The 27,794-nt window shown below is 42.7% G+C and overlaps 2 protein-coding genes and 1 pseudogene across 3 annotated transcripts in view; 2 read left to right on the top strand and 1 right to left on the bottom strand.

Moving 5' to 3' along the window:
• The first annotated feature begins 203 nt into the window (after nt 1–203).
• On the top strand, nt 204–17,693 carry LOC129820749 (SPRY domain-containing protein 7-like). 2 transcript variants are annotated; one of them, XM_055877688.1, is made up of 5 exons: nt 204–982; nt 8,926–9,042; nt 14,617–14,783; nt 15,947–16,049; nt 17,307–17,693. In XM_055877688.1, the coding sequence occupies exons 1-5, from the start codon at nt 916–918 to the stop codon at nt 17,402–17,404; spliced, it is 552 nt and encodes a 183-aa protein (XP_055733663.1). In that variant the 5' UTR covers nt 204–915; the 3' UTR covers nt 17,405–17,693. The 2 variants fall into 2 exon arrangements, with proteins under 2 accessions (XP_055733663.1, XP_055733662.1); XM_055877687.1 differs by lacking the exon at nt 204–982 and adding an exon at nt 8,559–8,778.
• Nucleotides 5,173–7,789, bottom strand: LOC129820748 (tripartite motif-containing 13-like; annotated as a pseudogene).
• Nucleotides 17,694–24,637: 6,944 nt separating the features above from the next.
• Nucleotides 24,638–27,794, top strand: part of LOC129820747 (importin subunit alpha-4-like) — a 30,573-nt gene continuing 27,416 nt past the window's right edge. The window contains exons 1-2 of the mRNA XM_055877686.1: nt 24,638–24,805; nt 27,044–27,088. Of these exons, the coding sequence (XP_055733661.1) occupies nt 24,737–24,805; nt 27,044–27,088 (114 nt within the window). The 5' untranslated portion in view covers nt 24,638–24,736. The remainder of the gene's footprint in view (nt 24,806–27,043; nt 27,089–27,794) is intronic.

Genomic DNA, 27,794 nt, shown 5'->3' with positions numbered 1-27,794 from the left:
GTGTGTGTGTATATATGAGAGAGGGGGTGTGTGTGTGTATATATGAGAGAGGGGGTGTGTGTGTGTATATATGAGAGAGGGGGTGTGTGTGTGTATATATGAGAGAGGGTGTGTGTGTATATATGAGAGAGGGTGTGTGTGTATATATGAGAGAGGGTGTATGAGAGAGGGTGTGTGTGTGTGTGTGTGTGTGTGAGAGAGTGTGTGTGTATATATGAGAGAGGGTGTGTGGGTGTGTGTGTGTGTGTGTGTATGAGAGAGGGTGTGTGTGTATGAGAGAGGGTGTGTGTGTGTATGAGAGAGGGTGTGTGTGTGTGTGTGTGTATATATGAGAGAGGGTGTGTGTGTATATATGAGAGGGTGTGTGTGTATATATGAGAGAGGGTGTGTGTGTGTGTGTGTGTGTGTGTGTGTATATTTGAGAGAGGGTGTATGTGTGTATATATGGGTGGGTGTGTGTGTGTATATGTGTGAGTGTGTGAGAAAGGGGATGTGAGAGAGAGAGAGAAAAGGGATGTGTGGGTGAGAGAAAGGGGATGTGCGAGAGAGAGCAAGGAGGGGAGAGAGCGAGTCAGGATGAGTGTATGCAGGAGAGGGAGCTGGAGTCTGCAAGGATGTGTGAATGAGATGGAGCTGGTTGTGCTGTAGCAGCACAGAATGGTTTGTGGGTTACACAGAGATGCAGGCCATACTGTGCTGCAGCAGTAACGCCTGGACAGACGGGCATCTGTGGAACCATCCAGAAGAGCGTGTGTGTATTTGGGATCCACCTGCCTCGTCACTGGCTGCCTTGCTGTAGCAGCACGTAAATATTGGAGTTAAAACTACTGCTGAAGCCTCCAGTATTGCTCGTGCTGCTGAAGCAAAGCTGACCGCTCGCCTCGAGTCTGTCTGCATGCATCCCTCACGCGCAGCATGGGAGAACGATGCGCAGGAGGAGGGGAGACACCGAGAGGGACGCAGTGTGTCATCTTTATGACAGGTACAGACATGAGGTTTAAGTTGCTTTTGTCAATTTTATTTCCATTCTAATTCATTTTACAGCTAAGAGTATGTTGTATTTTATAATTCATTTTACAGCTAGGACTATGTTGTATTTTATAATTCATTGCTTTGGAACATGTTCATGCATTTTTATATCCATTTTAACTATCTTTGCACATTAAATTACTTGTTTGCATGATTTAGTTGGCCCGTAATGCTTTACTTTTTTATGTAAACTCACATGTGCTGCATTTACTAATAAACATTTTGAAAGGGTGCACCTTTTATTTTATTCTCATGTTTCAGTCCTTGTAAGTTACCATACAACTAGGCTACCATCCCTCTGGGTGCAGATGTCAGTCCAATGTCTAGTTTTGATTTACATTTGAATGAGTTGTCAACTAATGTGAATGCAATGTGAAATCAACAAAATTAACCAGGTCATTGGATTTAGGTTTTAAAATTTGGCGCGAAAAAATAAATGCTCTTAACTTGAATCTTTTTGCTAATCCAATTCGTTTTTGGGTGAGGGAGGTAGGTTGTTTCCACATTTCAATGTTGATTCAACCAGTTTTTGACCAGACCTATACCCTTACACTGCTGATTTAAGTTCACAAATCATCTGAGTTTTATTTTATGCAAGATGGATTCCAATCACACAGGCCTATCACCTGTGTAGGCCTAAAGTGAGCCACACTTGTCTAATTTGCATCAGTTCAATTTGAATGGTTAGCATATGTGGGCCTATTGAGGGTAAATTGGCTTTTTCAGATTTTTTTTAAATATTCCAAACACTGATAATGTCAAGATCTGTTTTAATATGTATAGTAATTTAACCCTCATCCTGATATTTTTGGGAGTGGTTGTATTTTCTTTTTTTAGCCAGAGAAAATGACCAGATAACTAAATCGAATTTGGCCATTGGCCTATATATTTTAGCAAGCTATAGGCTGAAGACTTATAATCTTGTGTACAATTAGCCTAATATTTCTAGCATCTATCATCACTTTGCCAAACACTCGTGAATGTTACCTGCGAGCTTCACACCTTTCTACAGCGGTAAGGTCACCAGGCACTAGTGGTTCTGGGGGGGGGGCAGTGCCCCTGTGACAACAATTTTGGACCCCCTTGTGACCCCCCTAAATGTGGAGTATGAAATAATTTTTACATAACTAATTTTTGCTATCGTTCTTATTTACATCCGTAATTAGACAGTGGCAACGTTGATGATTATGAACATGGTCTTCTGCCTGCTAATGCCTGCAATGCAGTGAAGAAAACGATATGACAACAATAACGTCTAATGTAACTGGCCCCTTTAACAGTACAACTGGCCCCTCTAGCAGTTCAACTGGCCCCTTTAACAGTACAACTGGCCCCAGCTTGGCCCCCCCAGTTGAACTGGTCTCGAACCGCCACTGTCACCGGGTCGGCCTATTTCCTATTGAAAAATCTGGGTGGGGCTCACGGGCAAACAGGAAGACTTTACCGTAGAGTAGCGGTCGCATATAGGTCTATCATTAGCATAACTTTGATATAGGCCTAAAAAAGGTCAGGAATATTTTTATGAGCCAATACGAGTTCCTGCAAGGCCATGCATGATCACACTCACCAATGTAATCTGCGGAGAGGCTATAACACTTGATCTATACTTTTCTGTCAATTGTCATTTAGATTGGATGCTTGATCAGTCTATTTTAAGCAGACATTTCACCTTTCAGGGAACTTGGCATAGCCTATTTGAAAGTCCCAAATATGTTTAAAAGCGGATAGTCTACATATTTGGTTGTGCCAGCTAACATAGACAAAGGATTTTAATCATCAGATTTTATAGAGGAATTTATCACGCATGCCCTAAACCCAGTCGCCTGTTATCAAGATGAGCCGAAAGTCATGGTTTTAGCAGTGCATGGGTTATGCTTGCATATCTTATTTTTAGGCTAATTGTAACTTTCTTTTGCTATAAGAAAATAAAGCAAGGAGTTCAATTTTGTCTCGGGCAAATAGGCCTCTACCATCCGGAAAGTATGCACACGCAGCCCACGAGTTATGCTATATTTTAAATGCTACATATGAAGAGAAAAAAATCTATTAAATGCTGAAATAAGAAGATAGCCTAAATAAGTTTGCAGAAGTAATTTAACTATCGCCTATGGTGAATTTCAGGGGACGTTATTGTATACAGGCCGTGGGTGTAGACTGCTTTACCCTGGTCGAAAATAGTCCTATGCATTTATATTTTACTTCCCAACCTTTGTCACTGAAGGTTATTATCGAAAGAACAGTATACTTTTTATTTCGGGTATTTTGGGTATTTTCTCTTCAAACTATTTTGAAGAGCACCCATTTCGTTTTATTCATTCCTGTTCACATAGTCAAATGTATTTTAATAATCTGCCAAATGACTTTGCCATGCTTTATGTTGTGCAATTACTTAAGAATGTTTAGTTAAAGGCCTATTTAGGCTACGTCTTAAACGCCTTTTAAATATAACTTTTAGTATTTTTGGGAATCCAAGTGTTTGTCAGGCATTCTGTATAATATCTCGTTGCTCATTTGATTTAATCTGTTCTGCTATAGACTACCAATCATTTGTTAAATGTTTTATTCTGGCCATGCATTCACATGTTCCTTCATGTGAGACAAATCATTTTACTTTAGAAATTATACAATTCAGTAGTCAGACTTACGGAGAGGAATTATAGGCTATAGCTTTTTTAATATATTCTTAAACGCCTGATGTTTATTATAATAGTACTGTAATATAATTTATTTGGTCGATAACGTTTTGGGGTCTAAATATGACTTCAGTGGCTTATTTAATTGCAAGAAGGCCTTTCGGAACCACAGTTCTGTTGATTGCGCACCATAGGCCATTAGGGTAGCCCTTTATGCTATTCCCACTGAATATTATTCAATATGTTGAATTTAGTTGGATTTTTAAGAGTTAGTAGGAATTGTTAGAAAAATACGGTAGGCCTACGATAATCATTATATAAGATCGTTATGCATGCTGGCACCAAGTCATCATGCCATCACCCAATATTTTGGGTGTATTTAGATAAATGCATCGATTGCCAAATTTCATAATATCAGTATATATGTATTTATTTGAAGTCGTAGCCTATTAGATATATATTATTGAGTTATTATAGTAAAGAGAAAGACCAACTTTACATTTTCATCCCTTATTTGCCTGGTAACAGTTGGGCTATATATAGCCTAGGCCTATACATGCCGTGACGTTGGTACTGAATTCTGGTCGGTGCTTACATCAGGTTTTTGTTGTGGTCTGATCCTGGGATTTCCATCAGGATTTCGTTGCTTCAGAAAAATTAAAACCGCACATGTCCAATGGACACGTCCAATGGATGCACTGCCCAATTTTCATAAATGATGGCCCAATGTAGGCCTATATAGTTGCTTCTGTATAGGCCTATACGTTTTCTGCAAACTAAAAAATAGATTCGTTTTTGTAGCTATAGGCCTATTACTTCTAGACAATGTTGCATATGGGATGGAATTATTGAGTATAGCCTGTTAGAAGTAAGAATTGCTCTTCCGTCATCTACTTGAAACATGCATAACGGGCCAGTAGGCAAACCATGGCCATATGACAATCCGTGCCATTCAATGTTGCGCACACATTGACATTCACTGGGACAGTTTATTAAATCTATTTAATCCCATACATGTATCATTAGTTGTTCTAAATGGAATTTCAGAATTAGATTTGGCTCATTGCCTTTTAATTTTGCACAAAAAAAAAATGTATAGGCCCAATGCATACGCACAAAAAACAATCGTCAATGTGGTCTTAACGTAACCTAGGCCTAAAGGCCAAAACATGTTTTTGAATAATGCAAATTAAGTTACTATATAGTTATATTTAGACAAGCGAAGACGACTCTTTTCTAAAGGCCTAGTTATGCAACATTCAACCTTGGCCCCCGTGGAGGTTAAATCGCGCAGTGATGACCGATCCACAGGGAAGGCAAAAATCAAACGAGCATTGTGCGAGTGCATGGTATTTCAGTCACAATGTCGGTATTTCATCTCACATGAGCAGGCGCACCAATTGAGGCTTCACTTATGACCTTGACCGGTAAAGTAGCCTACACGTGCGAAAAATAGTGCCTCCACAATTTGTGAAACCCCTCAGTCACTCAAAAATAAAGATGACGGAAATGACCAAATTGATGTTTTATTTGGCAAAAAATGAGTCTGGTGACAGAGGCATTATGACAACTCAACAGATGGTCATTAAAAGTAAGGCAAAAATCTATCAACACTCAGACACTTAAACGCGATGTAAATATTAGGCCTATCCTACATAATCTAGCCTGTGGAATGTATAGTAAAACATATCCTGAGGTGACAGACTATGACCTGTGTGATGATCATATGGCTTGGAGAAGGATGGATGGTGCTACTGGTCAGAGTTGATGCTTAACACTCACCAAAATAGCAAAATAGTTCTCAAATAACATTTAATGTACTGCAATAGTGTTTTGATTTAACTTAGTGTTGTATTGTTCTACGTTTAGGAGATATATAGATATATATAAATACATTCACAAAGCATGATACATATGTGCTTGTAAATACTTGATTAGCTTTCTAGTGTTTGCTATAAATCTACTTATAGCTTGGACATAGCTTGCTTCAGATCCATGTAGCAAAAATAACACTCGGAAATCTAAAGAAATTTACAACGGATAAGAAATTCGCTAGTTGTGTTTACAAGACGGTCAAGAAAATCGGCAGGTGTCTTAGAGGTTCAGGATACAGTTAAAAAACGCATCCACCAGGCAACGCAGGCATCCACTACCTCTCCCCAGCACTGCCACGCACCGTGAGCCAGTTCCAGCCATCCAGCCAGCACTGGCAGGTAGGCATGGCCGAGCGAGGATATTTGGGCTGACACCGCGGTCAGGCTGTCCGGCTGCAGAAGAACCAGGACGCATAAAAGGCACACAAAAAACACGATGACTTTCCCCAGCGCTCTGCCACCGGAATGCGGGGTCGTTGAGCTATACACGCCACTCTCGTGCGGAACGGAGAGCTTGTCCACATCTTTGAGCTTCATCGAGTCCCAGTTTTTGACGTCGAAATTCCTGACCAGGGGACCGACGTCCATGTCTGTCCGGGAGGGCAGCGGCGTTTCCCGGACAACGCGCAACTTCTCCCTGAACTCCTGCATCTGCTCGAGAAAGCAAAGGGGGTCGGTCACATTCCTGAAGGACTCGGCGATGCTGAGAGCGCGCTTCTGCTCCTCCAACGCATCGCTCAATTTATTGATCTCTGGGTCGTAGGCTTGCATCACCGCCAACTTCAGCGTCTCGAAATCGGAGAGGATCTCGTTCTTTTTGTGGTCCAGGGCGTTGATCAGTTTGACAAAATAGTCGGTTACTTTCTCTGCGTCCCTGGAAACTAACTGGAGCGCCTTTTTCTTACTGGCTTCCAGCGTCTCCAGGCAGGATAGAATATCCGTGCTGTGCCAGCTCTCCACTCCCTGGAACAGCTCCTCAAATGCGGATTTCTCCTGCTCGTACGCGTCTTCCAGGGCACAGAATGTATGTCCTTTATGGTCGTCAGTTGTTGCACAAAATCCACAAATAAGTTTCAAGTCTGTGGCACAGAATATATTAAGCGGTTGACCACTGTGGTGTTTGCACAGGGCCATCCTGGGTAACACTCTGATTTTGTTGTATTTCTCAACGATTCCACGTAACGAGTAGTTGATCTGGAGGCTGTTTATGCCGTTTTGAGGAGTCTCCTTGCGGCAACTGGGGCATTTGAACGGGGGTCTCCAAACAGGTCCTCGGTTGTTCCCCTCCAGAATCCCCTCCAAGCACTTCTTGCAGAAGCTGTGTGAGCACGGCAGAACTCGGGGGTCCTCAAAGAGACAGCAGCAAATTGGGCAAGTCAGGTCCTCCTCTAGAAGCTCCATGGTGTTCTGAAATAAAATACAGCCAGGATTGAGTGGAGAACAAATCGAAAATAATAGATCAATACACTATCCGTCAGTTAAACATACCCGTTTGTTTAGCTACATCACCCAGCAGCGCAATAATTCACAGGTAGTGATTGTGGAAATGGACATCACTAGAATTACGCATGACAACATTTTGGATAAAACGCACAGACTATCCACTCCAGCGACTGGTGTTAAAATTCAGCCACCCTCAAAAAGGAAAATGAGAGGTGTCGATGTACCCACGTAAAATATGAAAATAGAAAGCGCAGTGGAACATCATGCCTAGGTGCATAGACTATTTGTCTACAGTGAAAAACCATTCGCAACGGTCCCTATTTTTTTCCTATGTTCAACGACCTACTTTCTAGTGTTCACACTAGATGGGTTTTTTCATGAGACGGGATATCACGCAATCACGACACAGCCGTTTCATCCAACTGGTCTATATATAGATGAGATGGTAACGACTAAGTTCCCACTCACTTCAGATTTGACTTCTGCTTTAATGTTAATAGCCCGCTGAAACGTATCCTTAGCAATATAAGCTATGCTGCATAAACACAAACTTCCACCAACGATTACCACTCAGTATAAACAAGTTGCAGTCTATAAATTAGATCACACACGAGAATGTCCTATTGGCAAGGTATTGAGGATGGTTATGACAGCTTTTGCAAGCGTATAGCAACATGCAACTGGACCAAAAAAAAAAACACTTACCAGCTGCTGAGACGCACAGTGCAACGCAATCATGGCGCTTGTTGCTGTGCAGACTTCGCCCTTTCCGGGAGAAAAAATTAACCCTTTCATGGCCACAGCACTACACTAGCGATCCTTCCAGCTCCAAATAGCGCGCACTATAGTACGCGCCTGATACAGTGGCGCGCAGAAAGTAAAAACATCTCAGTGATATTAATGGCAGCGTTTTTTTAACTACATATTTTTTTATTTTAAAGAACAAGATGCGTTTTATTTTTCAGTAGGAAAAATATAGAGGATCCCTGCAAATTGGAGCGGGGAGGCGGGCTGTTGCTATGCAAAACATTTTTACAGCGTGAAAGATTGTCAACCACTAGGTTCTTAGTCACCCGGCTTTTGATCACTGCCTCTATCGCACCATTTGTATACGTCATTATGAACTTGAAGTAACGTTAATCGATTCTTATGTGTGAAGTTTGAACGTCAGGCAATAGTGCATGTAAATTTGCATTGTAATTTTCATCCCCACTGATACCCAGTGCATGGATACAAAGTAGCCTATTGGAAGTGCTCTCAAAAGACTTGGTGATAGGCTACTGAATTGGCTCCTTTTTTAACTGACGACATGTAGGCCTACCCAGCAACAATATTGGTGCTCATTACAGACATTTGCCCCGTTATTTGATAGGAGATGGAATTCCCACTCTACACAAATTTGATCATGCCATGTGTCCCAAGCTTGACACATTGATAACCAATAGCTACTAAGTCACGTGTAAAAAAAATATTTTGACCTTGATTTTCTTCCCTTGTTTCCATGCCATCAGGAGCCGCTGCTTTATAAGCAATGTGATTGGACGCATTGGAAAGGCGCGCATATATGGCTCATGACAATGTGGTATGACTGCCACCAGGTGTCGCTGTTTGATGGTAGCTTTTCTCATGAGCTCCTTCAGCTCTTATTGACTTCGTCGGCGTGACCATTTCCGGATAATATTTTAGCACAAGAATGGCTGCACTGTTTACGTGTTGTCTGGGATGCTGCGGAGATGGGGGAACCGGGCATATTCCCCTCAAAGAAATGCCTAACGTCCAGTTAGACACGCATCATATGGGTGAGAGAATCTATTCTGACGGGTCGTTGTTTTAAGCTGTAAATCCTCGAGAGAATGCCGATGGGGTTAGCCTAGCTACTGTCCAGCTGGCTGTTTTTGACAACGCCGTCGTAAATAAAATACAAATATTGATATGTTCTTGTACAGGCACGGATGTGGTTATCGTGAAGAGTGGCCGGAGGATATGTGGCACCGGGGGTTGCCTCGCCAACGCTCCCCTGCACCAAAACAAGAGTTACTTTGAGTTCAAGATCCAGTCCACAGGTAATGATTGAACATGAGTCCATGATAACGTTACTGTCCACCTGTCTGTCTTTGTGTTGGAGATAAAATGAAAAAGGAACTATGGGGAATATCTTTTGGTGTGCGCGCATCAGGCAGTGTAGCTTTGGGACGTAACATCGGGAGTTTGTATAATATAATAACTCCCCGAGTTGTAATTCATTCTGGTGGCTGGTGACGGGAAATAACCTTAACTTTACAATAGAGCCGACATCACCAAAAAAAACGTACTGTCAACAAAATATGTATAATCTCTAGAAACTATACTTACCAGATGTAAAGTGAAATGTGTCCCTCGCTATAAAATGGACGTCTGAATCCAACTTTTGTCTTTTGTGAATTTTCGCAACAGGTTAGGATAAGACAGGCCTACGGCTACAATATGACGATGGTCATGGCTATAATGGATCCATCTTTTGACAAATTAACGTCAGATTTTACTTTTCGTAGCAGGTTAGCATCATTAGGTTAGGGTTACCTAAAATACACTTTTAAAGTTATTTTGAAAAAAGCTGGATCCCCTCTAGCCATGACCTATGAAGATAGGATTAAACTGCGTCTCCAATAAAAATCCCCGATCACACTTGTGTGAGATGTCATGGCGACTTTAGTCATCGGGTCTAACGGTCATTTTGCGCTGAACTGCGCATGTGCATGCCTTCAAATCAAAGGCACTCCTTCGATGTTGTTTTTGACAAATTAAAACGTGTCCGTTTTTCACGAGGTTTGAGTAATGGCATGTTCAACTACTTAAGACATTTTCTCGAATTTAGGTTGTGCCTTTTAATGAACAACTATGGAAGAATTGTTCATTTCTTATTGACTTTCCAAACCCTGGTCTGTTTGGCCTTGAAGTGTAGGAGGACCTGTTGGACTGTATGTTCTTAGTGTTTTCTGAGCACAATGTGTTCTCTCCCAGGTGCTTGTAAGGGCACAGATGACAGACTGGTAGGATTCCAGTTGAGGTGGTTTAATAACCTTGATTCACATAAAGCAGGAATGGCACAGCACAGAGTATGTGTTAAGGCACTTTAAGGTATGGTTTAAATTGTTTTAACCAAGAGTGTGTGTGGTTCTGAAATTAAATACAATCGTAAATGGCCGGTATAAGCTTAATACAACCTCCAATTACATGATCTATAAAGAATACAGCTGCAATAGGTTATGTGCTGCACAGGACAATACAGCCTAACAACACGGCTGTGTGAAAGATCAGATGAAAGATCAGATGGGTGCAGCCACACAGCACCACGATCCTCACACAACTGCATATATATGCACGCACCGAACCAGTCAAAAGGTTAGACACACCTACTCAAGGGTTTTTCTGTATTTTACTATTTTCTATATAATAATAGTGACGATGTCAAAACTATGAAATAACACATGGAATCATGTAGTAACCAAAAAAGCATTAAACAAATCTAAATATGTTTAATATTCTTCAAAGTAGCCACCCTTTGCCTTGATGACAGCTTTGCACACTCTTGGCATTCTCTCAAACAGCTTCACGTGGAATGCTTTAGCAACAGTCTTGAAGGAGTTCCCACATATAATGAGCACTTGTTGCCTGCTTTTCCTTCACTCTGTGGTCTAACTCATCCCAAACCATCTAAATTGGATAGAGGTTGGGTGATTGTGGAGGACAGGTCATCTGATGCAGCTCTCCATCACTTTCCTTCTTGGTCAAATAGCCCTTACACAGCCTGGAGGTGTGTTGGGTCATTGTCCTGTTGAAAAACAAATGCTAGTCCCACTAAGCTCAAACCAGATGGGATGGTGTACTGCTACAGAATGCTGTGGTAGCCATGCTGGTTAAGTGTGCCTTGAATTCTAAATAAATCAGACAGCGTCACCAGCACCCCCACACCTCCATGCTTCACGGTGGGAACCACACATGCAGAGATCATCCATTCACCTGCTCTGTGTCTCACGAGGACACGGCGGTTGGTTCTCACAAAGACATGGCGGTTGGAACCAAAATCTCAAATTTGGACTCATCAGACCAAAGGACAGATTTCCACCTGTCCAATGTCCATTACTCGTGTTTCTTGGCCCAAGCACGTCTCTTCCTCTTATTGGTGTCCTTTAGTATCAATCAAATGTATTTATAACGCCCTTCTTACATCAACTGATGTCACAAAGTGCTGTGCAGAAACCCAGCCTAAAACCCCAAACAGCAAGCAATGCAGGTGTAGAAGCACGGTGGCTTGGGAAAAACTCCCTAGAAAAGCCAGTAGTGGTTTCTTTGCAGCAATTCGACCATGAAGGCCTGATTCACGTAGTCTCCTCTGAACAGTTGATAATGAGTAGTCTGTTACTTGAATTCTGAAGCATTTATTTAGCCTGCAATTTCTGAGGCTGGTAACTCTAATGAACTTATCCTCTGCAGCAGAAGTAACTCTGGGTCTTCCTTTCCTGTGGCTGTCCTCATGACAGCCAGTTTCATCATAGTGCTTGATGGTTTTTTGCGACTGCACTTGAAGAAACTTTCAGAGTTCTTGAAATGTTCCATTTTGACGGACCTTCATGTCTTAAAGTAATGATGGACTGTTGTTACTCTTAGCTTATTTGAGCTGTTCTTGCCATAATATGGACTTGGTATTTTACCACAGAGGGTTATCTTCTGTATACCGCCACTACCTTGCCACAACACAACTAACTGGCTCAAACGCATTAAGAAGGAAAGAAATTCCACAAATTAACTTTGAACAAGGCACACCAGTTAATTGAAATGCATTCCAGGTGACTACCTCATGAACCTGGTTGAGAGAATGCCAAGAGTGTGCAAAGCTGTCATCAAGGTAAAGGGAGGTTACTTTGAAGAATCTCAAATATAAAATAGATTTAGATTTGTTTAACACTTTTTTTTGTTTACTACATGATTCCATGTGTTATTTCATAGTTTTGATGTCTTCACTATTGTACAATGTAGAAAATAGTAAAAAATTAAGAAGAACCCTTCAATGAGTAGGTGTCCATACACTGGTACTGTATGTATATATATCTCCACAAGGCTCATAACTAACAACATACCCACATAATCTGCACCGTATACAACCACAGGGCATATAACTAGGCGTGGACATTTTACTATACAATTAAATGCTAAATGTCTGAAATGAGAAGACGCAAGCGTACAGTTGCTAGCTTGCAGTAAAAACACAAATTAGCATAAAAATGAGGAGTGCATCCACAACACATGAAGCGTAAGAAATATGAACTCACATTTCTGAAGGACGCACACTGATCTTGGCTAAAACAAAGAATGCTAACTAAAGATTGCTGGAATTTATCATTTGGCTTGTGTACTTTCTCTACACTGAACAAAAATACAAACACAACATGTAAAGTTTTGGTCCCATGTTTCATGAGCTGAAATAAAAGATCCCAAAAGTTTTCCATCTACACAAGCTTATTTCTATAGAATTTTGTGTACAATTTTTTTTTTACATCCCTGTTGGTATTTCTCCTTTGGCAAGATAATCCATCCAGCTGACAGGTGTGGCATATGAAGAAGCTGATTAAACAGCATGATCATTACACAGGTGCACCTCGTGCTGGGGACAATAAAAGGCCACTCTAAAATGTGCAGTTAATGCCACACAACAGTTTTGAGGGAGTGTGCAATTGACATGCTGGCTGCAGGAATGTCCACCAGAACTGTTGCCAGATAATTGAATGTGAAATTCTCTACAATCTCGTGTTTTCCAATGTCGTTTGAGAGAATTTGTCAGTACGTCCAACCGGCCTCACAAACGCAGACCATGTGTAATGACGCCAGCCCAGGACCTCCACATCCTGCTTCTTTACCTGTGGGATTGTCTGAGACCAGCCACACAGAAAGCCGATGAAACTGAGGAGTATTTCTGTCTTTAATAAAGCCTTTTTGTGGGGAAAAACGTATTCTGATTGATTGGCTGGTCCTGACTCCCCAGTGGGTGGGCCTATGCCCACCCATGGCTGCGCCCCTGCCCAGTTGTGTGAAATTCATAGATTAGGGCCTAGTTAATTTATTTCAATTGACTGATTTCCTTATATGAACTGTAACTCAGTAAAGTTGTTGGATGTTGAGTTTTTTAAATATTTTTGTTCAGTTAATTATTTCTCAGAGATCGCCCAGCGTGCATCTACTTCACATCACTGGTGGGTGGCGCTACAGCTCTCCTATGATAAACTCATATGTATTCTCCATAGTCTTTCATACAGGTGTGTTTCGCAAGCATTCCCGGAAGTCTCTCTCAGATTTTAGCTAACCCTATTCCAAACTGTAACCTAATTCTCTTAGCCTGAACCTAAGTCACTTCCTGTCATAGCTTTATACCACATAGTCAAAACCCTGCTTCCGCTAGATGGCTCTATTATCCTTACGTCGTTTGTCATTTGTATTAAACCAGAAAGGAAGAGGCGACGCGAAAGGGTTTACCCTGCCCAAAAACTGTCCACAAAGTGAGGATTTTTTTGTATGGAGGTCAATGAGTATCGATCTTGGTCAACAAATTTAATTTCTAATTTGGCACCTGAGGCTTATTTGATCAAATATAAGTTATGTAATGGTTAGGTTGTTATGAAGGTACTGATAAGTGGACACACGTGGCATTTCGGCAACGTTGTGCTGTTCACACTTATCTGCCCTCTCATTGGCTATAATGGTCCCACCTGGTGTTGCTTCTCGCCTGCCTTTGAGGAGATGTATTTATATTGTTAGTGTTCACTAGACCATCTTGTTGATATAATAGATAATATTTTATTAAACTGCACGGCTGGTAATACACTTGTCCCCCGGCGACCGGTTCGTACATAAAACATCCTCCATTCAGGCTGGAGAAGTAGTTTAATGTAATGGCCCGCCGGCTTAAAGCTGGGAAATTATGCATACCGTTTTAACAAAACACATTTTTTCACCACAATGCTAGAGTAGCTAATGCTACTTGCTGCGCAACGCATTCATCCTGGGGTAAACAAACTGCTTCAACCTGATTGGCTGCATTGGAATATTGTGTTTTGTTAAGACAGTATGCATATTAACCATTTTTAGACCATTAAATCAGGTTAAGGAGGAAAATGACGCCTTTGCAGCCTGAATGGATGATGTTTTATGTACGAAAAGGTCGCAGGGAACACGAGTGTATTACCAGCTCGGCAGTTTAATGCAGGACGTCGATGACAAACGACGTAAGGATAATAGCGCCATCTGGCGGAATCAGGGCTACAGGCAGAGGAGATTCCCCTCGGTCCACTCCAGTGGTTATATGATTTACAGTACACACCCTCTACTGGGGGTACGTGTGGGTAGAAGTCTACATACATACTGTCCGGAACTGCATCAGCCTGGTTACACACCAACCATAGTTGCTGGAAGCGATACTGGAAAGCAAAAAAAGCCAGTCAAAGCTAGCCAAAACATTGACTAGAAGGAATGCTCTCCTCGTAGTTAAAATGACCATATGCCAATATAGTTCCGCCTCTGAACTTCAAGTAAAATGGTTTGAAGACCAGCACTGTACGGTTTGTGTTGGCAAGCTTGTTTTTAAAGGTTCTGACATCTGTGTGCAGGTATATGGGGGATAGGTGTGGCAACTCAGAAGGTGAACCTGAACCAGGTCCCCATGGGGCAGGACATCAACAGCCTTGTCCTGAGGCATGATGGCTCGATGTATCACAACAACGAGGAGAAGAACTGCCTCCCTGCCAATAGCCTTCCACAGGAGGGGGACATTGTGGTGAGTGGACTGGTCTGGTGGAGCGCAACTAAGCTGGTTTTATACATATACTCAAGGTCTTTATTAAAGCGTTAATGAACATGCTCTATAACATCTCAAATAAAGCAAGGAAAGCACATGGCATAATTGACACAGCAATATTATTATCTTCTGATAAACAAAAGGCAGTCCAACACCAAATGCCTGGGCAAAAAGGAATGCGACAAACTTACTTGCTCAGTAACGCATCCAGGTTATACAAATAAAAAACCATTAGTCTTTAGCTTTAAACTACACAATAAACACGTTCTCCAAACACTACACAGTCATGCTTGCAGTCAGAGCGGAAGAGGTGAAGTGGGTGGGTCCACTCCTGTCAATCTGTCCACGTAGGAAACAGTGATAAGCAGGCCAATAATGAGATCAACGACTCCCATTGTTAGGTCGGAGATGAGACCATCTCGGTTATATATTAATTAGTATCTCTGTTCCAGTCCATTAGGTTGTCACACTGATTATGGCTACTTAAGGTGTTTTGGAGGAAGTCCCACCTCTATAAAGGTAGATTGGATTGGGCTAGGCCTGAGATCAAATTACATTGTATTAGTCACATGTGTTGAATAGAACAGTAAATGCCTACTTACGAGCCCCAACAATGCAGTTAAAAAAAATACGGCTGAGAATAACAAAAGTAACAAGGAATTAAAGAGCAGTAGTAAAATAACAATAGGGAGACTATATACAGGAGGCACCAGTACAGAGTCAATGTGCGGGGGCACCAGATAGTTGAGGTAATATGTACATGTTGGTAGAGTTATTAAAGTGACTATGCATAGATGATAACAGAGTAGCAGCGGTGTAAAAGAGGAGGAGAGGGGGGACAATGTAAATAGTCTGGGTAGCCATTTGATTAGGAGTCTTATTGCTTGCGAATAGAAGCTGTTTAGAAGCCTCTTGGACCTGTACATAATGAAGAGATGCTCATGTCTCTGCCCAGTGGGAGTCGCCGTCCCAAAGTCAGGAAGGCAGGCGACAAGCTTAGGTCCAAAATAAACCTATAGAAACACATTGGGCTTATTTTGGCAAGAGTGAAATCTTTCGATTTACCTCTTCCTCTGCACAGGCTAAGGGGAAATTCAGTCAGAAGGTGTACAGGGAATCTAATCAGTTCTTTTTCGTCTCAGGGCATCACATACGACCACGTGGAGCTGAATCTCTATCTGAATGGGAAGAATATGCACTGTCCAGCTTCAGGGATCAGAGGCACCGTATTCCCGGTGGTTTATGGTGAGTGTGTGTGTGTGTGTGTGTGTACACAGCTGCATGCACAGGGACATTCATGGTCCAAACATACCAAGACAGTCGTGAAGAGGGCACGACAAAACCTTTTCCCCCCCAGGAGACTGAAAAGATTTGGCATGGGTCTCCAGATCCTTAAAAGGTTCTACAGCTGCACCATCGAGAGCGTCCTGACCGGTTGCATCACCGCCTGGTATGGCAACTGCTCGGCATCTGACCGTAAGGCGCTACAGAGGGTAGTGTGAACGGCCAAGTACATCACTGGGGCCAACCGTCCTGCCATCCAGGACCTATATAATAGACAGTGTCAGAGGAAGCCCATAAATTGTCAGAGACTTCAGTCACCCAAGTTATAGATTGTTTTCTCTGCTACCGCACAGCAAGTGGTACTGGAGTGCCAAGTCCAAAAGGCTCCTCAACAGCTTCTACCCCCAAGTCATAAGACTGCTGAACAATTAATCAAATCGCCACTGGACAATTTACATTGACCCTCCCCATCTCTTTTGTACACTGCTGCTACTCGCTGTTTATTATCTGTACATGGTCACTTCACCCCTACCTACATGTACACTGCTGCTACTCGCTGTTTATTATCTGTACATGGTCACTTCACCCCTACCTACATGTACACATTACCTCAACTAACCTGTAGCCTCGTTATTCTTATTGTGTTACTTTTTATTAATACTTTTTACTTCAGTCTACTTGGTAAATATTTTCTTAACTCTTCCTGATCTGCACTGTTGGTTAAGGGCTTGTAAGTAAGCATTTCACCGTCAAGTCTACACTTGTATTCAGCGCATGTGACATGTTGATTTGATTCTTACTTTCTCAGGAGGGAAAACCACCAATATCAAAGTTGTATTCATATTTTATTATTTCTCTTTACTTGTATTAACATAATATATATTAACACTTGCTCTCCATTTTGTTAATTCCCTGTGGGAAAAAAACAGGCTCAAACGCCTAGTAAATCTGCCCCAAAATGATTTATGGTAGTTCTATTTTTCTGCCACAAGAGGGCAGTAAGTACAAAGCTGAAACTGACAGCCTTTTTGTAGCATACGATGTTAGGTAATTTAATACTACTGTTTATTTGTTGTTGCTTGCAAACAGGATTTCCCCTGTGGTTACTAACGATGAAGTGCTAAATTGAGATCCAGTCAGTGAGTTATACCTGCTAAAGTATCCTCATGAAACCCTGACTTGAACCCATGTTGATTTGATCTTTCTCTTCTGTCCCAGTGGATGACAGCGCCATCTTAGACTGCCAGTTCAGTGACTTCTACCATACGGCGCCGCAAGGCTTTGAGAAGATTCTGTTTGAGCAGCAGATTTTCTGACCAGCACCTCCTTATACCTCCAGGCCTTTACACACACACACACACACACACACACATACAACCCTCAGCGCTCCTTGTTGCTCCGCAGAGATCTGTGACCCCCACCCTCGTTCCATCTGGTTTGAGTGTCCCTCTGTATGTGTTCTGGTTACTCTGCTTTAAAGCTGTTCTGGGTCCAGTTGGTTTAGCTCTTGGTTGATGCCAACACTGGAGCAGTAAGAAAATGGATCCCAAGTCAGAAGTGAAGGGCATTGAGTAACCAAAGTGGTGTGTGTGTGTGTGTGTGTGTGTGTGTGTGTGTGTGTGTGTGTGTGTGTGTGTGTGTGTGTGTGTGTGTGTGTGTGTGTGTGTGTGTGTGTGTGTGTGTGTGTGTGTGTGTGTGTGTGTGTGTGTGTGTGTGTGTGTGTGTGTGTGTGTGTGTGTGTGTGTGTGTGTGTGTGTGTGCATTTGCAGCTGAAAGACAGTCAAGTTAGTCAATATTGCTTTGCTTCAGTTGTAATCATCCTGCATTGCCACCATTTGTTATGGTTGCTGCTTCTTTCTGAAAAGAGTTTAAACAATGTTTAGGTGTTGAGTCTGACAGTATTGTTGTGCAATCACTACACATGTCCATTGGTCTGGACCAGAAGCCATGTTGAGTGTTCTTTACTGCTACCTATGTATGGTTTGATTATGGAATCTCAATGAACTCTTAATGCCATATTGATATGTGGGGGCATACACACCCCAAAATATATATACACATTTTATTTGTTTATAGCTGACACTAATGTTCAATGTTTTGTTTCCCTAACAATTGATATTGATTTAGTTATTCGTATTTAGAGTTTTCATATTTTGATCATGATCTGTCTTTAAAAGTAATTTGTCACGGCTCTGATGGTTATTCCAAATTGGGGTTGGGTAGGTTACTTTTTGAATGTAATCCTTTACAGTTACTAGTTACCCGTCAAATTCTAATCAGAGTTATAACTTTTGGATTGCCCAAACTCCGTAACGTATTCTGATTACTTTTGGATTCCATTCCATTTAAGAGGTGTTAGATAATGTGAAAGTAATCCAAGAAGTAATCTAGTTTTTCTAAATTTTCTGTGATCCTATGACAATTTTGCTGTTAATGTAACTGATTAGTATTTTTGGGGCGGTTATCAGATTACATGTATTCAGTTACTCCCCAACCCTGTATTTGTGGATGTGACATTGTCCTACCCTATTTTATTTCAACCATCAGATGAACACATTTCTCCTTTTGAAGTGTGAAAACTGTCTGAAATGTTAAACGCTTGTTTTAGTTTGCACTAATGAGATGTATGTTGAATATTAACCCACATCTGAATACTTATTGTTGATTACAATAAAGAAACTGTTGTCTCTAGAAGCATTAACTATTTTGGAACTCATTGGTTTAATAGTATGTGGGGGGGTATTGTGTTTGTTTTAGAGAAGGTTAAAAACATTCAGCTTAAACAAATTGTGGCTAAGCTTTTGGCACAACACCTAAGGGTGCTTTCACACTTGGTCACTTTCTGACAATTTTTGTGAACTCAGTGCGGTTCGCTTATTTCTTTGTACAGCTTGAACACTCCAAAGGAACTCAGACCCCTCAAAAGAGCCACTGAACTGAGACCATCTAGAGATGTGGAGATGAGTTTGGTTCGCTTGAATTCCGTGGTCCGGTTCCTATTTTAGGACCATGTGAATGCAAAGCTCCCCAGGTTCATTTGTCATTATTCCTACACTACACACTAGACTACTGTAACACCCTTTCCCCTGCCATAAACCCTGTCACACTAGACTACTGCAACACCCTTTCCCCTGCCATAAAACCTGTCACACTAGACTACTGTAACACCCTTTCCCCTGCCATAAACCCTGACACACTAGACTACTGTAACACCCTTTCCCCTGCCATAAACCCTGTCACACTAGACTACTGTAACACCCTTTCCCCTGCCATAAACCCTGACACACTAGACTACTGTAACACCCTCTCCCCTGCCATAAACCCTGACACACTAGACTACTGCAACACCCTTTCCCCTGCCATAAACCCTGACACACTAGACTACTGCAACACCCTTTCCCCTGCCATAAACCCTGACACACTAGACTACTGTAACACCCTTTCCCCTGCCATAAACCCTGACACACTAGACTACTGTAACACCCTTTCCCCTGCCATAAACCCTGACACACTAGACTACTGTAACACCCTTTCCCCTGCCATAAACCCTGACACACTAGACTACTGTAACACCCTTTCCCCTGCCATAAACCCTGACACACTAGACTACTGTAACACCCTTTCCCCTGACATAAACCCTGACACACTAGACTACTGCAACATCCTTTCCCCTGCCATAAACCCTGACACACTAGACTACTGCAACACCCTTTCCCCTGCCATAAACCCTGACACACTAGACTACTGTAACACCCTTTCCCCTGCCATAAACCCTGACACACTAGACTACTGCAGCACCCTTTCCCCTGCCATAAACCCTGACACACTAGACTACTGCAACACCCTTTCCCCTGCCATAAACCCTGTCACACTAGACTACTGTAACACCCTTTCCCCTGCCATAAACCCTGACACACTAGACTACTGTAACACCCTTTCCCCTGCCATAAACCCTGTCACACTAGACTACTGCAACACCCTTTCCCCTGCCATAAACCCTGACACACTAGACTACTGCAACACCCTTTCCCCTGCCATAAACCCTGACACACTAGACTACTGTAACACCCTTTCCCCTGCCATAAACCCTGACACACTAGACTACTGTAACACCCTTTCCCCTGCCATAAACCCTGACACACTAGACTACTGTAACACCCTTTCACCTGCCATAAACCCTGTCACACTAGACTACTGTAACACCCTTTCCCCTGCCATAAACCCTGACACACTAGACTACTGTAACACCCTTTCCCCTGCCATAAACCCTGACACACTAGACTACTGCAACACCCTTTCCCCTGCCATAAACCCTGACACACTAGACTACTGTAACACCCTTTCCCCTGCCATAAACCCTGACACACTAGACTACTGTAACACCCTTTCCCCTGCCATAAACCCTGACACACTAGACTACTGTAACACCCTTTCCCCTGCCATAAACCCTGTCACACTAGACTACTGTAACACCCTTTCCCCTGCCATAAACCCTGACACACTAGACTACTGTAACACCCTTTCCCCTGCCATAAACCCTGACACACTAGACTACTGTAACACCCTTTCCCCTGCCATAAACCCTGACACACTAGACTACTGTAACACCCTTTCCCCTGCCATAAACCCTGACGCACTAGACTACTGTAACACCCTTTCCCCTGCCATAAACCCTGACGCACTAGACTACTGTAACACCCTTTCCCCTGCCATAAACCCTGACACACTAGACTACTGCAACACCCTTTCCCCTGCCATAAACCCTGACACACTAGACTACTGTAACACCCTTTCCCCTGCCATAAACCCTGACACACTAGACTACTGTAACACCCTTTCCCCTTCCATAAACCCTGACACACTAGACTACTGTAACACCCTTTCCCCTGCCATAAACCCTGACACACTAGACTACTGTAACACCCTTTCCCCTGCCATAAACCCTGACACACTAGACTACTGTAACACCCTTTCCCCTGCCATAAACCCTGACGCACTAGACTACTGTAACACCCTTTCCCCTGAAATAAACCCTGACGCACTAGACTACTGTAACACCCTTTCCCCTGCCATAAACCCTGTCACACTAGACTACTGCAGCACCCTTTCCCCTGCCATAAACCCTGACACACTAGACTACTGTAACACCCTTTCCCCTGCCATAAACCCTGACACACTAGACTACTGTAACACCCTTTCCCCTTCCATAAACCCTGACACACTAGACTACTGTAACAGCCTTTCCCCTGCCATAAACCCTGACACACTAGACTACTGCAACACCCTTTCCCCTGCCATAAACCCTGACACACTAGACTACTGCAGCACCCTTTCCCCTGCCATAAACCCTGACACACTAGACTACTGCAACACCCTTTCCCCTGCCATAAACCCTGTCACACTAGACTACTGTAACACCCTTTCCCCTGCCATAAACCCTGACACACTAGACTACTGTAACACCCTTTCCCCTGCCATAAACCCTGACACACTAGACTACTGCAACACCCTTTCCCCTGCCATAAACCCTGACACACTAGACTACTGTAACACCCTTTCCCCTGCCATAAACCCTGACACACTAGACTACTGTAACACCCTTTCCCCTGCCATAAACCCTGACACACTAGACTACTGTAACACCCTTTCCCCTGCCATAAACCCTGTCACACTAGACTACTACAACACCCTTTCCCCTGCCATAAACCCTGACACACTAGACTACTGCAACACCCTTTCCCCTGCCATAAACCCTGACACACTAGACTTCTGCAACACCCTTTCCCCTGCCATAAACCCTGACACACTAGACTACTGTAACACCCTTTCCCCTGCCATAAACCCTGACACACTAGACTACTGTAACACCCTTTCCCCTGCCATAAACCCTGACATTGTTGCCACAAAAGAGAAGCTGATCTGCAGTTTTGCATATTTTTTGTTGTTGCTGTTTTTGGATATTGATTAGTGATTGTCAAGGATGTTTTTAGTTCAGATTATTTGTTTGCAAAATGTGATATAAAGGCTAAGAGAGCTTTAAGCTATTATTTGATTGTGGGGTTTGAATAGTGTGAGTAGACAACAGATTTGGTGAGAATCACAACAGGGCACAAAATCTATTCTAGCTCTTAAAGGAGCAGTAGCCTACCTCGGGTGTACAATTTCAATTACAGCATTATTTATTTTGCAGTTATTCTATTGGTTACAGAATAAATAGCAATCAGATGTTAATAGTAACTACGGATTACAATTATTATGTCTCATATTTTAACTAAATGCAGTCTATTAGCTTCCAAATTGTAAGTAGGTATATCTAGCTGTCCATATAACGCATTCTGATTGAATGGCTTGTCCTACACTTTGTTAAAACACAGAGTGCATGTTGGAAAAAGATATTGGTTCCTTTCTAAATAGTTGAAGTGAACTGGCAAAAGAGTTGAGTCCTCATTGAAAGGCAAGGGCAGTATGAATACAAAGAGAACTGAGTTATTTAGCTTTTTCTTTACCCCAGAGTTCACTATATCCCTGTGGCGCTAGGCTATGCTAGTCAGCTTTTTTGATGAGGATGATCCTGGATCCGGGATGGGTAGTCCAGAAAGGTTAAAGAGGACTGACAATGTGAAAACACCATAAGGCATGCTTTGATAAAGGAATCATACAAACCTTGCCATGCATTTCATAATGGAGATGTTTTTTTATAGAAACTACATATAGTAGACAAATATTTTTTATTGTTTTCCCCTTTTCACAATTTGATGTGAATAGTAAGCACACAAACGAACACTGTTTTGTTAGCACAGAATGGAATATGTTCCGGGATTCATCCAATGTCATTGAGGAGTATACCACCTCAGTCATCGGCTTCATAAATAAGTGTGTCGACGACGTCGTCCCCACAGTGACTGTACGTACATATCCCAACCAGAAGCCATGGATTACAGGCAACATCCACATAAAGCTAAAGGCTAGAGCTGCCGCTTTCAAGGAGCGGGACACTAATCCGAACGCTTATAAGAAATCCCACTATGCCCTCAGACGAACCATCAAACAAGCAAAGCGTCAATACAGGATTAAGATTGAATCCTACTACACCAGCTCTGACGCTCGTCGGATGTGGCAGGGCTTGAAAACTACTACGGACTACAAAGGGAAACCCAGACGCGAGCTGCCCAGTGACGCGAACCTACCAGACGAGCTAAATGCCTTTTATGCGTGGACCAACTGTCAAGTGTCTTCACTGACATTTTCAACCTCTCCCTGACCCAATCTGTAATAGCTACATGTTTCAAGCAGACCAGCATAGTCCCTGTGCCCAAGGAAGCGAAGGTAGCCTGCCTAAATGATTACCGCTCCGTAGCACTCACGTCGGTAGCTATGAAGTGCTTTGAAAGGCTGGTCATGGCTGACATCAACAGCATCCTCCCGAATACCCTAGACCCACTCCAATTGCATACCGCCCCAACAGATCCACAGATGAGGCAATCTTAATCGCACTCCACACTGCCCTTTCCCACCTGGACAAAAGGAACACCTATGTGAGAATGCTGCTCATTGACTACAACTCAGCGTTCAACACCATAGTGTCGATGAAGCTCATCACTAAGCTAAGGACCCTGGGACTAATCACCTTCTTCTGCAACTGGATCCTGGACTTCCGCCCCCAGGTGGTAAGGGTAGGCAACAACATGTCTGCCACGCTGATCCTCAACACTGGAGCCCCTCAGGGGTATGTACTTAGTCCCCTCCTGTACTCCCTGTTCACCCACGGCAGGGTGGCCAAACACGACTCCAACACCATCATTACGTTTGCTGACGACACAACAGTGGTAGGCCTGATCACCGACAACGATGAGACAGCCTATAGGGAAGAGCTCAGAGAACTGGCAGTGTGGTGCCAGGACAACAACCTCTCCCTCAACGTGACCAAGACAAATGAGCTGATCGTGGACTACAGGAAAAGGTGGGCCAAACAGGCCTCCATTAACATTGACTGGGCCGTAGTGGAGCAGGTCGAGAGTTTCAAGTTCCTTGGTGTCCACATCACTAACAAACTATCATGGTCCAAACACAGTGTACCCCGCACACTGACTCAGTACTGGTACCCCCTGTATATACAGTAGCCTCGTTATTTGAATTTTATTGTGTTTATTTGGTAAATATGTTCTTAGCTCTTCTTGAACTGCACTGTTGGTTAAGGGCTTGTAAGTAAGCATTTCACGGTAAGGACTACCTACACTTGTTGTATTCGGCAAATAAAGTGACAAATAAAGTTTGATTTGATTTTGATTTGATTCACAGGGCTCTCTTACTGATGCCTTTATGACACCGTGTACCATGTAGTGAATAGGTCAAAATCCTGATGGGAAAATATTTATTGCCTAAGCCACGGTACATGATTTACTGAGGTGTCTGCAGATTTTCAAAATGTTTTAAATGAATGATATTTAAAAAATAACCATGGTGATGGCCTTGGGAGCCATTTCTAAAACATCCCATCAAAAATAGGATAGCCCGTCACCGAGCTCCTCCTTCATACTACCGATCTGAATTACGTCTAGTCGCCTCTCTGTACTCAGCAGTATATTTACAGTGCTCTGCCTTTCACTGGAGATAAAACGCCGGAGGACTCACGAACCAAGCAAACAGACATGGCAGAAAACGCCGACTTGGATAACCACCGTATCAAGAGCTTCAAAAACAAGGGACGCGATGTCGAGGTATGATGCATTTGGATAGAGCGGTTTACCAGTGATTCGTGTTGGATTTTACTTTAGACACCGGCTATCTTCACCGGCCTTGTCTGACAAGCTGTTGATGAAGCCTTGTTAGCAAACTAGCTAGCTTGCAAGCAAAGATTGTAACGTAAGCTAGCAATGTGCTCAGACGGCTTCGCTAACGACGAACTATTACGTAGCTGATTACCTAAGCAGTTAATTTAGCTACCACCTGTTTTGAAAGCAGAATATAGTTGACAGCCCAACTCGCCAAATCCAAAGACGGTAGTTAGCAAAAGCATGTATTAGCTACATAGACTAACTAACTGAACCCTGTTCAGAACTTACAGTAGCTCGATATCTTTTTTGGTTAGTACCATTGCCTTGTCCAACAATAATGAGCTAGCTAACGTTAACTGTGACCAGCTAAAATAGGCATTTTTGAACGACTGCCTGTGCAGTAAATTATCTTATAGTTGTTTATATAAGCTAGTTAGCTAGCTCGGTTAATATGTCGATTGAATTATTATGTTAGGACTCCATGCTAACGTTTTTGAATCGGTTTACTTGCTAGTTCCACCACACACCAACTTTTTATTCCCATAATGTTAGGTCGGTATCTTATGGTCGAGCTGTCAATGTTAACTATGGCATACTGACTTCACGTATTTATATTGGTTAGCTATGGTATCTTTGACAATAACGCACACACTCTGTTCTATAGCTTTACAGAGTTATACAAATAGTCATCTTTCAGACATCCCCAGTGTATGAAGGTTCCCATTGGAGCGAGTTTTCTAAATAGTAGATGAAGTTAGGAGTTGATTTGTCTTTGGGAGCCATCTAAAACCATGGGATGTGGACCAGTCCCATAAGTGGTTGTTTTGAAACCGCAAGCTAACGCTACAAACACATGGCTACTATGATGGACAGGCAGACATTGCAAAGTGCGTCACTAGGGCTATTTTTGGCATCCTAGATGTCTAGCTTGGGTTCTCCCAGGAGGTACAACCTGATCTGGGGCCTAGTGGAGGGGCCAGGAGGTAGAATAAGCCCTAAGAAGCACTGATCTGGGACCAGAGAGTTGTGTGTTCCTGCAATTGTTGATTACTGAAACAATTTGGCACACACTCTCTAGTAGTGGGGTGGGCAGTGGGAAAATAATTCATTGGGGTTTGGTCGAGGTTAAAGTTTCCCATAGCCACAGATCTAGGATGAGTTTGGTTAACCCAAATCCTGACCTTAACCACTAGGATGATCTGACCCTGCTCTAGCAGAAGGGGGAACTTTGGCCAATTCCTCCCAGTTCAACTGTCTCTCACTAAACAGCCTTATGGGACATCATGTGAGATAAAGCCAGCATTACTTATCAAATATCTGCTTTGCTCTGTAAAGTCTAACATGTTTGGACTTGCTCATTCAGTGTTGTGGCCTTGGACTTAATTGTTCATCCCAGGTCACTGTATCCAGGGGGGAACACTCACCGTTGGCTCAGGACACTGCCCGCTGGTGAAGCTATGTTTAGTCTACAGCCTAATATATGTATAAACTAATCATTGTCTTTAATCTGAATCCAGATTAGTTGAATCAGATGTGTTAGTGCTTGGCTAGAACAAAAGCCTGCATCGACCCACATTGGCCCTCTGCTGATGTAGTCGATGCTCACACCGATGCCCTGACTGGGACACTGTCTGGTTGTTAGAGAGAGGAGAAGGTGTCTCACTCAGGTTCTCTGCACCTCAGCCTCCCTAGACAGGGGTAAGACCAGACCAAGGCAGTGTATGATGTTACTGACCCACGTGACGTAAGGGGCTATTTAGGATGGCAATATGAACCGCATCGAAAGTCACAAGATCTGAGACCAGCTCACAGCAATGAGTGGACTACGAACACACCGGTTAGGGCTCGGAATTGGCAGGGACCTCACGATACGATATTATCATGATACTTAGGTGCCGATGCGATTCTATTCCGATTCAATGTTTCAAACACATTTCTCACCATATTTCTGCTGCAGAGGGACACGCTCACTAATACTGGTACACAAACACATTGATTAACCTGAACCGTAACCACATCCAGTGGAGTTACTGTTATGGTGTTAGCCTATAGTTTACATATTAGTCCCCTCAATTCCTATGTTCTGACCTGAGTCCAGAGAGATGTTATGAATAACTCTCCTAAAAAATGTTTTTATAAATGAATGATTCTCTTTCTCATATTGCTTCGTTTGTGTTCCAGACTATGAGAAGACATCGAAATGACGTGACAGTGGAACTGAGAAAGGTGAGTGAAGAAGCCTGATTTTAGTATTTTTGGTGACACACGACTCTGTGCTTCTACTGCTCCCTATATTAATGTATTAGTATTCACCTCTCTGCTTACACAGACCTTTAAACAGGCTGTTTCTTTCTCACCCTGTATCTTGCCCCAGACAGACTGGTATTCCTCTCCGTCCATACATTTGTCACGCAAAAAAATGCAAATTAATTACTTAAAAATCATACAATGTGATTTTCTGGATTTTTGTTTTCGATTCCGTCTCTCACAGTTGAAGTGTACCTATGATAAAAATGACAGACCTCTACATGCTTTGTAAGTAGGAAAACCTGCAAAATCGGCAGTGTATCAAATACTTGTTCTCCCCACTGTATATAGTCAAAAATAATATCCAGATATGTAACTGTATAAATTCCCCCCCCACCCATCACTAACTCCCGGGGATCTCATGGGATCCCAGTTTGGATGGAGCCCTTGACCATAACTGACCCCTGAAACTGTTAGCCCAATTCTTATTCACCTTAGTCATTCAGCCACTCCCTCCACATCACCTTGATCTGCAGACCTGTGTACTGTATCTGTATACTCTATCAGACTTAGTGATGAGCACTAACACACTACATCCTAGGGATTAACAGAGATTTAAAATGATTTTCAGATGTAATCTATCCTGAGATGCTTGGTGTGCTTGCCTGTTAAAAGGCGCTACATG

Source organism: Salvelinus fontinalis, chromosome 23 (assembly GCF_029448725.1).
Source record: "Salvelinus fontinalis isolate EN_2023a chromosome 23, ASM2944872v1, whole genome shotgun sequence".
In the NCBI taxonomy this organism is placed as follows: domain Eukaryota; kingdom Metazoa; phylum Chordata; class Actinopteri; order Salmoniformes; family Salmonidae; genus Salvelinus; species Salvelinus fontinalis.
Note: the sequence above shows the minus strand (reverse complement) of the source record. Positions and strands in the feature narration are given on the sequence as shown.

Bases quoted from the DNA above. Each gene is read 5' to 3' on its own strand.
- LOC129820749 (XM_055877687.1), top strand. From the start codon at position 8,673: ATGGCTGCACTGTTTACGTGTTGTCTGGGATGCTGCGGAGATGGGGGA. The intron at 9,043-14,616 runs GTAATGATTGAA...ATCTGTGTGCAG, and splicing joins GTTCAAGATCCAGTCCACAG to GTATATGGGGGATAGGTGTG. The intron at 14,784-15,946 runs GTGAGTGGACTG...TTTTCGTCTCAG, and splicing joins CACAGGAGGGGGACATTGTG to GGCATCACATACGACCACGT.